This window comes from Pavona decussata, unplaced genomic scaffold (genome assembly GCF_977016875.1).
Source record: "Pavona decussata unplaced genomic scaffold, jaPavDecu1.1 SCAFFOLD_102, whole genome shotgun sequence".
NCBI classification, from domain to species: Eukaryota; Metazoa; Cnidaria; class Anthozoa; order Scleractinia; family Agariciidae; genus Pavona; species Pavona decussata.
The window spans coordinates 4,433,279-4,449,268 of record NW_028145517.1 but is presented as its reverse complement, the minus strand read 5'-3'; the positions used below and the strand labels follow the sequence as shown (position 1 = coordinate 4,449,268).

General features: G+C 39.9%; 2 protein-coding genes and 1 long non-coding RNA gene across 3 annotated transcripts in view; 1 reads left to right on the top strand and 2 right to left on the bottom strand.

Annotated features, from left to right (window-relative positions):
* The first annotated feature begins 1,143 nt into the window (after positions 1–1,143).
* LOC146471755 (uncharacterized) overlaps positions 1,144–15,990 on the top strand; it is a 108,946-nt gene continuing 94,099 nt past the window's right edge. The window contains exons 1-2 of the long non-coding RNA XR_014866700.1: positions 1,144–1,356; positions 2,521–2,575. This is a non-coding gene — a long non-coding RNA (uncharacterized LOC146471755). The remainder of the gene's footprint in view (positions 1,357–2,520; positions 2,576–15,990) is intronic.
* Positions 2,427–7,104, bottom strand: LOC146471764 (diamine oxidase [copper-containing]-like). Its single transcript, XM_085120289.1, has one exon. The coding sequence runs from the start codon at positions 6,928–6,930 to the stop codon at positions 4,552–4,554; it is 2,379 nt and encodes a 792-aa protein (XP_084976415.1). The 5' UTR covers positions 6,931–7,104; the 3' UTR covers positions 2,427–4,551.
* LOC146471763 (rhodopsin-like) lies at positions 10,779–13,698 on the bottom strand. The gene has a single exon (XM_085120833.1). The coding sequence runs from the start codon at positions 13,137–13,139 to the stop codon at positions 11,874–11,876; it is 1,266 nt and encodes a 421-aa protein (XP_084976959.1). The 5' UTR covers positions 13,140–13,698; the 3' UTR covers positions 10,779–11,873.

Genomic DNA, 15,990 nt, shown 5'->3' with positions numbered 1-15,990 from the left:
TTAAGGGGGGATTTCACCTAAATTTGAATGAAATTTGAAGAGGTTTTAAGAAGGGATAGAAGAGAGAAAATGATCATTTTGGAACACCAACAGACAGTTGATACCCACGCAAGAGCACCCCAGGTTGCTAGTGACTAACTTGGTGTCCGTCTATTAATTATAACAAAGCGATAGAAACCGAGAGCGAGGCGTCTAATTGTTTTAGCATACCTCAGTGATCGATCTATGAAGCAAAAAAGCTTTTTATTTCATAAATTTCGATATGTTTGTGCAATGATGCATGCTAAATCGCGCGCGCTCTGACAAACTGCCGTCTATCGATCGATAGACGGCACCTGTGTAGCCAATCAGATTGCGCGTTACGCGATAGTCGGTCACTGAGGTAACTAATTTCAAAACTTCACTAAATCTTCAATATTTCTTATTTCTCTTAATTTCACCAATCCTTCTAGAAAAACTACTCCTCCTAAATATACCCCAAAATCACCCAAAAATTCACAAAACACCCCACAACACAGATTCACGGGATGATGGTAGGGTTTTTGGATTGCTTGAAACGTGAACGAGATATTTCCATTAAAGCCATGTTAAATGGCGGAAAAATGGCGTTAAGGTGAAATCCCCCTTTAAGTCAGGTGATATTCCGCAAGATTGAGCAGGATAGTTCTTTTATCATCCCATATCCAACACACGCTCATGGAAAAACGACCAAGATCGGTAAGATCTTGCTGATTTCATGTTTCAAGAAAGACGCTGAAGACAATTTAATGGTCGCTATTGTCGGGAATGGAATGATTGTATCATTTAATAATAGAGGGATTCTGTCGAGGAGTTTCGACTGATAGTTGCCACGCGGAAATTTTATGTAAGGGTTTAAGCAAGGGACAACTATGAGACCGATATTCCCGAGAAAGAAACTCTCAATTTTTTTTTATTGTTCTTCGTAGTAGCTGTTCCTGTCCTCGGTATAAAGATAAAATTTTTTCCGGACATTTTCGCCTGAAGTGAACATGTCACGTGATCAAAGTTTAAGCCAATCAGACTTGAAAAAAATTTAGGGCTGATGTCATTGGACATCAGCGATCTAGTAGTTACCATATTTGGAAGTGCTCTGCCCGCGCATCATTCTTGGCGGCCATTTTGAAATGCAAAAAGGTTTGGCTTTTTTTGGCAGCATTAATTCGCGAAAATTTAACTGCGTTAAATCGATTTCCAAGACTCAAGGCATTTCCTTGATCTACCAGGGTTATCAAGGAGATGATTGTAAATAGTATGCTTTGTTTATATCGAAGCAGAAACAAATTCGCCTTCTCGGGGAAAGTTGTCAAGATTCACTGCTACAGGACTACTCGATCGGTAAGCGAGCGAACAATTATGAATATTTATTCGCTTTTTAATTTCAGTACGAGCCGGCTAGATTTCAGAATACCTGGACCACTTATTTACATGTCATTGTCATTGAATAAGAATAGGATGTATTGTTTAATGCCTCGTTCTTTAAAGCGTGTTGCCAGATGAAAACAATGGGCCATTCCATTTAATATCGACACCCCCTCCCTCTCCCTGGGACTGGGAAATCTGAGGGGGAGGGAGGGGGTCTTTAACAGTTTCATTTCTGAGGGGGCATTGACATCGGTATCTTTGAACTCTTTCTTTTTTCCTGAGGGGGAATGTGTTGGCACTTTGATCTTAATTTCTGAAGGGGTCTTGAAAAGTTATTTCTGATAGGGGTAGACACAAAAGCCCTCAATAGGGATGGGGGGGGGGGGGGGGGGATGCAAATTATAAATGGGATGGCCCAATGGTGGGTATGGTGGGCCAGGTATTCTGAAATTGCTCTGATTTAGATTTTGAACCCGCCACTCACACTCGTTGAAATTCACCCCCATCATGGTATCATGCTTTGAGTATATTTTAAAAATACATTTTTTATTTTATTGTTAAATTTTATTGTTCCTGTGTTATATTTATTTAAATTCCTAGTAATAATTAGTGCAAACTGTTTTAGGGGTACATCATTATAGCATAAAACAGGCCCACAGGGGGTGGGCGACCCCCATATAAGTGATGGGAGTGATTGTTGCACCTTTTAGGGGTTAAAATTCATGGTTTCGTGCCCCTTAGGGTGCTAAAATCTAAAATGACTTTCTGTTAGAGGCATGGTGGTACCATTCAGCTTTCCCTCCCCGGAAAACAGGTTCTGACTTTTACAGGAACAATCTCTAGAGATCCATACCGAGCAAGATTACAATGCTGGACTTGGCGGTTCAATGCCCACTGTGTTGCTTGAACCGTTCGGTTTAATTATTAGATTTGTGCTCACTTCTTTTGAATTATCTTGTTTTATTTTAAGAGCACTGCACTCAATTTGCAAACTGCCGAAATAAGGATCCTGAGAGTGAACTATGTAGATATGTATAAATATATGTAGGATTGGGCTATTAGGCAATTTCAGGCATCTCTGATAGACAGTAACCTAATGTCCACTAAAGGAGAAAATATTTTATTCACTTTTCTTAGGGAAAGAACTGGAAAATGTGCATCTGCAGCTTCAAGAACCAGTTTAAAAGGAAAGGTAAAGCTGGTTATTATTTCACTATTATGTCATTTTAAACCTTGTGAATTATCTGGTTTTGCATATAATACTCGCAAACAATAACTCACTATCTGTTGGTGTACTTAACTGACAGTAGAGATTGCAAGGCTGCCTCACATGTAAAAAGTTCAGTTACAAAGAATCTTGTGAGACTTTTTTCACAGTGGTTTGAAGCTTGATATAAGCTTATCATTTTATATTGATTTTCAATGTGTTAATATTCAACATAACATTGCAATAATTGTAATATTATTAATAATAATATTATTGTTATCTTAACTTTTACGATTTTATACTAAAGGGCTTTCCTTCCCATGGTAAATAAAACTGTCTAATTTGTCCAAAATTGCTCTAGCACAACAACTGAGCTTGTTCAAGTTTACTTTAATCAGTAGCAAATAACAAAATGTATTGCACCCAAAAGCAATTCAGATATAGACTTGACTCTACCAGCTGCTGTTTTCAGACCTAAGACAGCAGAGAAAATCAAGCCTTTAAGTCATACAAATGTTGTACAGTGTACATGCTTTATATACATTCTACACTTCATGGTCAAAAAGCATTTATCAGAGGAAAAAGGGGCAGCACCAAATAGGGTGGGGTCTATATAACTTCTGAGCGAGCATTGGTATGGCCTGTACCTGGTCTCTCCCTTTGGGACTCTGAGATATATTGTATCTTGCTGCGATGCAGGCTGGCTAAATATTAGATACAATTTACATCAAGAGAAAATTAAACTAATTGTGATGTTTTGTATACAGTGAATACATTAACAAAACTGATGGCTTAAATAAACTGAAATAAAAGAAATCTTAAATAAATTTAAAAATTTGTTCTGATGACAGTTACGTCATGTCATTGTTGACTTAAAATTTGTGCAGTAAAAAAAACTTTTTCTCAAATGAATACTCAGCACTGTCATATGGTGCTTAAATTTGGCATTGTCGATGTTAAAGTAATTTGAAAACATGTCTTTGTGTAAAACTTTTATTTTGCTTATATATGTGAATTGCATTATTTTATGATTTTCATGGTTTTTTGTTTAGATTTTTAAATGCGCTTATGTCAAAATTCCAACAACACAGTTGCTTGTAGTTTGTAAACAGATTGATTACTGGAGCTTTCTCCGTCTGCTATCTACAGATTACAAATTAAGTAACTACTTTGTGAATCTCACGTATTCAATTACAATGTTCTCATTCGTTTACCATTGCATAGGCTTCTCCTTGAAGAGCAGATGGTGAAATATTTTCTTGTTGAAGTCGCTTTGTCAATGAAGATAATTTGTTTCTAACCCTTTAAAATATCAAAGAACAAATTTTCCTATCTTGTCCCCATACTTTTCTTATAAAAGTACTGGGGAGAAGTTTTTAAAATATCAGTAAGTAGTATTTATTGTTGCAGCAGAGTACTTTTTTTTTTCTTGTATTGTAATGTAAGTAATTGTGTTGCATTAAAAAAAAAAAAAAAGAAAAGTTTTAAAAAAATCAAGAAGATTCACCTTGGGTGATCATATCCTTAATTCTTATCATGCATTTTTTCGGAGGAATACGTTTCTAAGAGGTCTGTCAGTTCTTTTTTAAAGCATCTAGTACAGTAGGTGTTTTTAATGCAAAGGGTTCGAGGAGGGAATTCTCTCCCTCGCGTATCTCTTTCAGCGGGAATAACACTATGGGATGCTCCGATAGTCCTGCTTCATCCTGCGGTATAAGAGATGATCCATCCTGTAAAACATCAGGTTTGAAAACTGACTTTTTATTCGATCATTTGGCTTAAGTTTGATTAAGTCTTCACTTTCTACCGGCTTTGCAAGCGCAAACAGCTGAGCTTTGCTGGTCATTTCACTGTTCCCTATGTTGGAACTTCCAACATATGGTGCTGAGTACCAGCGTCTACCAGCCCGCAAATTTCTATCGAGTCGTCGGATTTGCCTTTTACATTACTGCCCTTTCAAGTCAGGCTCCCGACTCGTAAGTTCCTTTGATGTTGATATCATACTTCCTGGGTACACATACTTTTTCCTCGCTAGAGACTCCGAATGTTTGGACCACGTTGTTATTAGGGGATGGTCTAATAACAACTGCATTTGTGGAGGCTATTGAGGGATCCTCGTCGAAGTAATTGAACGGCCGAAGAAAAAACCTGGCGCTGTTCGCAGCCGAAGCAGCATTCGGAACATCTTCGGAAGTCGGAATTTGAATCAAGCCTACAGAGATCCAAGCAACGAGATCTTGATTCACGATTGCTTCGTTTTGCGCCGTATCGAAATTTGGAAAATTGACCACTGGTACAGTTGGACTGTTCTGGTTGTAAAGAGAACTGCTTTTTGATTCGGTTGCTCGGTACTTCGTTACAACCAGGGGATATATTGACCACGGCGCCATTTTGGTTATATAGTCATTCATTGGTAACACTTGCTTCACAGCTGACTGTGGTTGAATGAGGTATCCTTTCTTGGAGCCGAACTTGTTTTCCACATCAGTACTGTAGATATAATAAAAGGTTGGCTTGTCAAAATCAATTTTCTGAAACTTGGCGTCGTCTTCGTTTCGTACAACCGTTTCCTCGAAAACTTTTAAAATTCTGCTGTCGGCTGGCATCCAGCTGCTTTGTCTATCTGCAGTTTTGATTTCAATTGTTCGAAATGTGTTCTGATCTCTTTCGTGAATGTCCAGGTCAATTTTGTAGTGGAATATGTGGTCGTGAAGATTTCCCAACAATTTGTCGTGGACTTTTTTCCCGTAGTCGTCCTCTCCGCTCTTGTAGTTCTCAGCCAGTATGTACCCAGTCGGTGTCGCTTTGACTTCTATCACACCATTCTGATAAAACATGAAGTCAAAGATGCTATCATAGTTGTCGATTGTGGTGATAGTACGAAGGACGAGCACGTGACTGTCCAGCCCTCCGTAAAACTTGTAACCGCTTTTTCCAACGGTTTCAAAATGGCGCCTTAGTGGAATACCGCTGTCCAGTTCGAAAACACACACCGCATTTCTGACTGTTTTCGGGTTGTTTGAGTCAACGAAATGCTCCACATCAAGAAATTCTGATGTTTCAGGGCAGTCGATTCCACCGACCAGCTCCACGATTTTAGCTCCCATAACCCAACCTCCATAAACGAAGTTTGCAGACCTGAAATAGGGAGAATAACCAGAATAAAAAGATATGGCTTCCTGCAGGCTGAGCTCGTAAACGATTCTTTTGTCGTTAAATCGAATGTCAAACAGCTGTGGACCCGAAACAGAGTCAATCCGAAAGTCAAAACTCCAGGCCATGTATTTAACATGGCGACCGATGACGCTGAATCTTTTGCCATCGGGTTCAAACATTCTCGGCGCACGCATGGGCTTCTGGGGCTGGGGGATTCCACGGCGTACATACGACGAAAACAATGGTTTATCGCCGTCGTATTGCACTTGAGGCGCAGGAATAAATGACTTGCTGGAATCGGGAATGTTGTCGCTGTTGTACTGAAAAACGAGGTCGTCAACTGTATCAAATGTCATTCCGTTGTAGTAAACCTTTTTCATCTTCCACTTGGAAACGTCTGCACCTGCAAAATCGATAAAAAGTTGAAAGTCAACCGGGTTTAGGTAGCCTCCTTCTACGTCGCGGGTAAATTGAAGCCAAGTTGTGCGCTCGTCTCTTGTTTTTCCAAATGGAGTTTGCGGTCGGAATTTCAATAACTTGTTTGTGCAGTTGTGGTAACAATAGCCGTCGTAACTCTCGTTCAAGAGTTGAAAGGCCTTTGATGTCTCTTCTAACACTATTTTCTCTATGGCTTTCTGCTGTACCAGATCATAAGGGCGCACATTAAAGTCAAGTGAATTTCCCTTTTTCTCGTATGTCATTTCCTTGCTGTCGTTTGGCCAGCTTACAATGTACTCTTGAACGACCGGAGGGATGGCAGAGCCTTGAAAAACAACAACATGAGCCCTTCTGGCGGGCTTCGGTTTCTTGTTATCTAAATACCCCAGCGCTGCTTCCTTTTCTGGGGGTAGTAGCTGAATCATGTAGATGTAGTTGTCGCTCACGGAAGCGTTGTCAATTGTTTTCAGATCGAGTGCGGATTGTTTAAGCATGAAATCTCTTGCGGCGATGAGCTCATCGCTTAGAAGGTCCTTAAATAGGGCTTGCGACTTGGGAAGTTCTCCCTCGTTGAGAATTCCGTCCGCACAATCTTCGTGTTCTTGCTTGCTCGGGTATTTATTCTTGTACTGAACAAAATCTACTGCTACCACGATGAGCGCGATGAGTAGTCCAACGCAGAGGAGAGCTAATATAGTAACAGCTATTTTCCATTTGATAGGCACCTCGTTTGTTTTCCCATTCATGGCGATCGAAAAACTGGCGTCGCGTTGAACCACGATAAACGAGATCACACTCTGTCGATAAACACACGTGTTGCGGGTAATATTAGTGCGAGAAAAAATCCCCTGCACATAACAACATACAGCACTCACGCGTTGTAGTGGCAAGTTGATTTGAACCCGACGCAAATCACGATGATTTGTAGTAGTTAAATATTCATGACGTTGTTTTGCGTGTTACCTCTTCTTATGCCAGCTGTCACATCACTTTGAACATTCATCAAACACGTTTTGCCCCTTTTCCCAATTTAGTGACCTGTGAGTGATTTCAAGCGAGTTTGTTGATGTATTTTCAGGCCTTTGTTCGAAGGTGTTTTAAGAGAAAATCGGGAGGAATTACAATGGAACTGTAATGGGAGAAAACTACAAAAAAAAGCCGCGCTTTTGTCCTCCGCTTCTTATTTGCAATTGAGAAGTGAAAAACAATCCGGTAGAGCATGTTCTTTTATGCAAATACACTACGTGTTTTGGCTTCTGTGTTCTATTTAGCACCTTAGAGAAATTTAATATCGCAAGAGATAAATGACTCTTTCATTTGCGAGGTGTTTTATTCAACAAATGTCTAAGCCGGAGACTGAGATCCACATTCTGTTTGAGAAAGAGATTATTTTGAACATAAAACACGCAACGATTCAACGTTCACCTTACATACGGGGAGGGCGATGTTGCCCTACAAAAAGGAAAACGTTTTGTGGCAGTAAATTATCGCAAATTTAGAGAATTTGTTGACCCTGATTTTAAACTAATTGGAATATAGAAGCGACTTTCTTTATAGCGGCATCGAATTTTCTCGGTTAAAAAGCAATCGCGGAAGACGCGATTTGATATCATGACTTGACAACAAGGAAGTTAGATAGCTACCCGTCGTTGTTGTCAAGTATCGATGAATATTCATTCGCGTTACTTTCCCTGGGGTGTCCGTCGTCTAAAACATTAATTATTCTGTCTACTCGACCTCGAATAAGTTGTAATTTATCTCACTTTTTGAAAAGAGGTTCCGGTTAGGACAGGTGCAGTTTTCTCTTTATGGACTGAAGCGTAAGAAAAAAACTGCCCGATTTACATATTTCTCCGTTGTGAGTAGCGTAGCACTTTGTAGCTATGGCTACATAGCTTCTTTCAATGGCTTGCGATGTTTGATGTTAATGTCGTGTCGGTTGCTGTAAAACATTGCTTTGACAAACAAAGCCATGACCGCGCCGCTAATTAATTCATATGCCACACACACCAAACATTTCAAGGCAGTTTTCTCGCGACACGTCCATCATGATGGAGTTGATTATAATTAAATTAAGCTGATAAAATTGTTTGCTGGCTCGCACTACAAATGTTTTCACGTTTCGGGTAAATTTATCCTGACTGGTGACTGAAATAAAATAGAAAGATCCGCTTCCTGCGGCGTGAACTGAATCGGTTGGAGACGTTTTCGACATTTTTTGCGATTATTTGAATGATCTGCAAAAAATTCTGAGATCCCGCCAAAAAGTAATTGTTATTCGTTTTTACTCCAGTTGTATGTGAACTATTCGATTTCGAATTTTCTCGATTCCAGACACAAAACCGAACATCAAACTTCAAAACAGTGGAGGAATAGATGAATGAAATGAGAAAGAAAGGGATGAAAGAAAGAAAGAAAGAAAAAACGGACGAAACGAACGAACACCGAAAAGCTTTATTTAACTAAAAACATGAAGTAAAAGTGAACGTAGTCTTGATGAAGGTGTAGTGATTCAAGCAATTGACATTATTCACCACTTGCGGGCCCAGTCAAATATTGTACTGTTCATATGTGCAATATGACGACCGTGATGGAGATCTACAGAAAAATTATCTCATCAGGGACGAGTAGCATAAAACTTAACGGCGAGCGTAAATGCTATCGTCAGACGTTAAAATACTGAATGTGACTGGGATGAAGGTCTGGCGTTAGCAGTTACGCCCGACGTTTAAAAATTTTATGCAACTCACCCGAGGAAATTTTGAAGTGGTGACGAGGATGGTCACGATCATTGATCTTTCTGGTTTTTATAAAGATAGTTCTTCATCACTCGGTTCTCGAACGGTGAATATTCTCAATGCGTTTGAGGAGGCGGCGCATGCGCAAAACAATTAAAATTCCCCACTCCGGAAACTACGGGGAGACTGGTACGAGTAAGGAATTATGGGCTCGTTAGGGTGGAGAGATGGAAATTGCGCGGATGAATAAGTGCATTACTTACTCGGCAGTCAGTTGTATAGGAGATACTCTTTTAGGTGATATCAAGAGCTACACTACCCGGAGGCTATGTCCATCCGTCTATCTACCCAAACAATCCCACAAGCCCGTATTGTATCAGTCTTTTCACAGTTCCAGGAGTGGGGAGTTAGAGTTCAGGCGCCATACCTCTCTTAAGGTGGATTTCCACTGTTGCGAAAATTTTACGTGCGTACAGACGTAGATTTTGCTGGCTTTTACGTGCGTAAATAAGATAAGAAGCGATGTATGAGCCGCGTGCGTAAACGTAAAAAGTTGAGCGCTGTTCAACTTTTTACGTTTACGCCCGCGGCTCATACATCGCTTCTTATCTTATTTACGCACGTAAAAGCCAGCAAAATCTACGTCTGTACGCACGTAAAATTTTCGCGACAGTGGAAATCCACCTTTACGCCGCACTCGATATGTTTTCGTACTAATGCTGAATTATGTCGCAAGCTTTGCTGTATATCCTGATTTAGGCGCCGTACTACTGGCACACGGCTGCGCACTACCTGGTCAAGCAGCGGGATGGTGTCTGAACTGCGCCTTAAGAAACTACGACGCAGCGATAATGAAAACGTCCGTTAGAAATTGCGCTATTTGAACCGGTCCTCGGCGCGCAATGGGATGTGACGTCACCATTAAGCGTCTGACAATAAGCTCGGTTAGTTTGATGAGCGCGTTTAGGCCTAAGAAACACGCTTTATTTGAAACCGAGGCCTTTGTCTCTAAGCTCCGCCCTGACAAGTTGATCAGCTAAACGGTATTCCCTGCGGAGCAGAGCGCGCGTAAATTTGGACCAATGAGTCATTCAGTTTACGCTTCACCGCTTATTTTACAGATCTATAATTCTTGCCGTGCAGTAAGTAAATGTCCCAAGAACAATAGGCATTCTGCGCGATGACTTCGAACGTATTCCAACTCGTTCAATTGCAACTTGTACCAAGTGGCCGGCTAAATCTACACGAACGGCTTTTAGGCTAAGAAAGCCGAGAAATTATGAAAAATGCACCGTCGTGTAAGCTGACGTTCTCCAAAAAACTTTGAATTTAGTCATTTCACGTTATTTTGCAGAGTGACTGGACGAAACCAGAATTTACAACGCATGCGCAGTGTGATAGTTTGCCCATTTAACCTGGTGTTTTCTGACACTCTCGTTGCCGTCGCCGTGGCAACCGCTTAAGGTCCGTATTGTATCAACCAATCCGATGAAACCTTGGGGCTTCAACAGAAGGGGCGCATGCGCGTGAGGGTTGGCGGCTTTATTAGCTTTTCTAAGCTGCTAGCTTACAACCCAACCAAATAGGCCATTTCCAAGTTGCTGTGAACGTCAATGCAAAAGCCAGTCTAAGTGCAAAGCTTTTCATGTGAAAATTAGTTTTGTTTGCATAAACTTTATCCGAAGCCTCGCTTTCATAATAAGGTTCAGAGCAACTCGAAAATGGTCTATTTTGAAATGCAAAATTCCCTCCAACAATAAGCCGTCTCCAAAAACAAACTTCTCCAGGTATATCAGTCTAGGTATTCGACGCCCGAGGACATTTTGTCTGGCTGCTATTCAATGTTATGACCAAAGGGGTTATTCTAACTTGTGTTGTCTTTAATTCTCTTCAGTTCTTTACGAAATAAAATAATGAACTAGAGATAATGGGCTTATTATGAAAGGACCTTTCTTTAAATTGTAAGGTCCTGAGGCATTAGGGATATTCTGGCTCTCTTTTCTTTATTTTCAAGGGTGATTTTAATTTATGCTGTCTCTAAACTTGAGAAATAATAGGCCTGTTAAAAGACCTCTTTTTAAGGCATTTCTGTTTACATATGACATTCTCTGTATTTTCTTGCCCCACGTTTTGAACAATTGGAGTCATTTTAATTTATGCTTTCTTTACTCTTTTCACTTCGTTTTTAAATAAGCTATTAACTCTAGATAATGGACGTTTAGACTGCGGTTACAAAGACAATTTTTTTTTTTAGCAATTTCTCTTTCATATTCGAAGCACACAGCGAAGATTTAATTTTCATGACAAAAGATAACTGATTGTTCCTTATTTCCTTCCTGTCCACCGAAAAAAAAAAACGAAAAAGAAATAAATCAGTGAAAAGACCTTGTGAAGATAAAGGAAGCATCAAGAGATGTGTGCAAACAGGTGCTGGGAAAGAACGAGTTGTTTTTGCTAGCCCTGTTTGCTATAAAGTTGTCATGTCGAGAAGTGCTCAGACGATGTTCCCATTTTTAAGAAAAAAGTTTGGAGTTATAAAAGATTAATGTTTTTCGTCCATTCTTCTTCTTTTTTTTTGTTTTGAAGGTGTACATATTAAATTGTTAATTTGAGCTTTAACAACGTCGGTAGCATATTCAGTACGTTATCATAGCTTCTGGCCAGCTGTCGACACCTTTTCTTTCAGAACTAAACGAGAAAAAGCGAAACTTGTTAGGCTAGGTTATTGACTTAATTTTGTTTTTGCACTATTTTTCCAGTCTTTGGAAAGAACTGTTCGTTGAAAACACCTTCAAACCAACCAGATAGAATATGCCTTTTCTACCTACCCTTTCGTATCTACATCATGGAAGATGGGCTTTTGATGCTTTGCCAAATCAAAGCTGATCTGACATTTGCAAATGTTTGTGAAATCCAAGTGCGATCTGCCAGTCGGCATATAGTAGTCCTTATTAACCGCATTTTAAAACCTCTACAAACGCTGTTCGTAGCTTTCTTGACCGTATTCCGTAAATAAAAGGTCCTGCCACGCTGTCCATAAAGATCAAATAAATTCCCGCCATTCTTGCATTTCTTGGCGGGAAAACACCGAACGCGTCCATGGTGTCCATTAGAAAACATGGCAGCCAACAGGCGCAAAACACAAACACGATAAGTGAGATAGTCCGTGTTATGTGAATATCTTCGCCGCGCAGTTCACGCGCTTGGGATTTGTTTGGCAGTGACTCTGTAGCATTCGTGTCAACACAGAAAGTGGTATACCTTCTCTCTCTGCCCCCCTCAAGCCTATTTGCTGTGTTACCGTCTTGAACGTTCTCTTCAAGAGTACTTGAATCTTGCCGTTTTTGCGAGAGGTAAATAAACTTTGCAGAGATAATGCCGGACTCATTTCCGCTCAGGCAAGACTTCCACCCGCGTTGTTTTGGAAACGCGAGTGTATTTAGAGCTTCGGGGCGATTATTTTTGCTTGCGCAAACTACTTTCTCCATTGCCTGAATTTCCTCGTCTGGTTTCGAAGTTTTGACAAAGATGTGGTTCACGGCTATTCTTCGTCGGTGGGAATTCACTTTTTGTACAATTCTAACGTTACAAAACACTACGATCAGAATGTCTATCAACATACATGAGTTGGCCGTGATTTTAAACGACGCACTAGTGTTGTCTGTGTGACACAAAGCTGTGCGAGGATTAAAACTGTAATGTCCCCAGCCAAGTAGTGGTGGGCTACAGCAGACAACGCAGCAAATCCAGATAGCTGAGATGATTTTTAAGACCAGCTTCTTGTCAAAAATCCCTTGGTATTTGGTCGAGTAGCAGATAAGGACGTAGCGATTTAAGCTAATAGCAGTGAGGGTAAAAAGAGTTATAGCGAATAGAAGATAGTTTTGATATCCGTGAATTTCGCAGAATGTTTCGCCCAACGTCCAGTATCCTTTAACAAGAGTCCATACGAACACGGGCAAAACCGTGACAGCTAGGAGAAAATTTCCCACGGATAAATTTAATACGAACAAGTTGGGTATAGTACGCAGTTGTTTTTTCCTGTACATGACTAGCATCATTAAGAAGTTTCCCAACGCAGCCGATACGAGAATAAGAGACGCGAATGCCACTTCGAAAACTGCCTGTGCAGTTGGCCTGTCGTCCAGTAGCGGAAAGTCTTCTTCTGTTCCAAGTTTCTTCGCGGTGAAGTTCATGTCGTCCGACCGTGTGTTCATTAGTCGGGTTAATAGCCCATCACAGCGGACATCATCTATTCGGAATTGACTTTCCAATTAAAATGTTGCGAAGAAAAGTTTTTTTGGAACAAAAGATTGAGCTTGTGCCAATCCTTTGTTTGTGGCAGTCATGACGAATGCCTGCTCTTTCTTCCTCGAAACTGTAAATACGCACGTTCAGGAAACCTGACAGCCTGCTGCATGTGGGAAGTCATGAATATTCTAATTTGAATCGAGGCAAGATAAAATAGTATCGGCAAACATAGGTTATGTTTTGTTTGAACAAAGGCGACGTGTCTCTAGCCAACTGAAGTGCGGCACTTATCTCCTTGATTTGTTTGTCAGTATTCTTGAAATGGGCTTAAAGGTGGACAGATATGCGCCTTACACGTTGGATTAATTGGATTCGCAGTCATGTTCATTTGGAACACAATTGCATTGGAGTCTTAAGCTTAACTGCGGTCCTTCATTGAAGAACAATACGTCATTACGTAGAAACACAAATGTGAGGCCAGTATTAAGTCTCAGGATGTTATAACTGAAATAATTACATTTTGTTTTCAAGTAAATTTTGCAAAGATTTCCGCCCATAAATGAGTTGTCCCACCCAATTTATAACGTTCGTAAACACAGACGCACATTCAGCACTCAAAACTGACAGTTTCGTGCTCGGCAAAACATTTAACTTTTTTTTTTTACAAAACCACTTAGTCGGCAAGACAAAAGATTATAGAGTGAATTAGAATCCAAAAATGAATCAAATTATTCCGTTGAATATAAAATAACGCTAGTTTAATGATATAATCTATCACTTATTTAGGATTACATTGACATCAGCTTAAAAAAGCCTTTGCTTTACCGAATTGAATTTGCATGAAATATCTTTTCGTGGACTTTAGGTGTCATATTTACATATCGCTGAGCCGACAGACACTGTCAATCTCATAAATGATGTTCTTTACATTAACTTCTTTATTATCAGTAGAAAGGCGCCAAAAATGTGCAAATAGATGTTATAGGCTCTCGAGTTCATTTTCCTCCCTCTAAATCGTTTAGCTTTTGTTTCAACTGATAGCCCCAACTTTGTTTTAGCTTGAGATACTTCCACCCCTTTCTTGGTACGTATACCAAGCCGGTTTATTTGAAATTATTGGGAACGTGAACCTATAGAATAAAAACCAGCTTTCTGCTGATGTCCCAAATAGTTAATAACACTGCAGGGTTTAAAATTTTCCCTTTGCCCCAGTGCCAGATAAATAAATAAATAAATTATTCATTGTCGCTGGCGAGACGATTCCCAAATCAGATGAAATTTTTAGATACAACATGAAATAAGTTAGAAAGTAAGAGTATGAAAGAAAGCCGAGAAAACGAAACAGAAACAAGTACAAGTACTTCAGTGAGAGTACAGGAGAGGCTATCATCACAGTATGTTTAGCGACTTGGTGGCTAATTCTTTCAACGAAAACCAAAATAAAAAACTAGGTGAAAAAAGAAAAAGAAAAAAATATACAAAAACACGAAAATTAGGTGTCGAAATGCTACCCTCCCTCCCCCACCAAAAAAAATTTAAATTTAGCTGTGGCGGCGATTTCTTACTATCAGAAAGGTTTTTGATTTTTTGATGATAAATTGTTACCACTTTCACGAGTTTCAATCGGTATTTAGCGTTGATCCTTTCCTTCCTCTCGATGACGCACGAAGGTTTAAAACTGTCTCAGAAGACAAAGACAGCAGATAATTATCCTTTTCACGCTTTACCACCTACGCATAGTATAACCCCAGAAGTTGCCGTTATTTAATAATCAAACCCACAAAAAAGTAGGCAGGAGACCAGTACTAGCTAGTACTTTCCGACGGTGCTGTTTGATCCGATGGTGTACCAGGTTGAAAACAACGTTTCCAAATTCCAATTCGATCTGGATAATTATCGAGCACTTTATCATGAGCCTCTGGCTCGGGAGATTGCGAGCACTTCCCGTGTTATTGGCATTAAATAAATTACTTTTGTAGGTTTTAGTTTCATTTGTGAGTCAGAGTTAGACATTCGATACCAAAGTCTGAATATTCAAGAAAGGTACTCAGCAGTACCTTTCCGTGGTGCTGTTTATTATACCGGACACGGTGCCGGATTCCGTGGGTGAAATCCTAAAGTGTGACCATTCAAATGAAAGCTTCTTGGCAGCACTAGTACCTTAATGTGACATTACTGTTTATAATGTTGTACAATGCGATTCAAATTCTTAGTTATTATAATGTACAAGTTGAATCTAACTTCTGAGTTCTCCGGATTAGGCTGGAGAAAACCCTACTGAAGGTGTCCTTTCAAATCAGTGAAAGCCGCCAATATTCTGCAAAATGGAATGTTCCGTGTCTTGCAGTTTCTAAGGCTATTGTAGTTGTGGGAGTCCAAGATTCGAGGGCAGTTCAATTATGAACGAGACAAAATGCATTAATGCGGGCGAGTTAACTTATGTTGAGTGCTTCACTTAAGCGTGTCTATTTTGATGTCTAGCGTTGCCGGGTTTGAAGTGTCAACACATTTGAGTAAATTTCAAAGAATAGTTTACGGCAAGTGGTACTTCAAGAGTTTTGGTTCATTAGATGCTGATATCAAGAGCAGCAGCCTCTGTGTATACTCAAGTGCTCGACGCCAAAAATAAGTTGAGTTTTATTTGCATTTTATTTTAAATTGAAGAATACTGAAAATCTCTGTTACCAGGATAAAGGTCCAAGTGACGCTGTTCTCCCAATTTGGCGCACGAGGACAGGCATAAACTAACCTAGTTATTGGCGAGAAATCTAGCAGCGTTTCTTTGCTCGCTTCCTTTTTTTTTGTCTTCTCATTTTT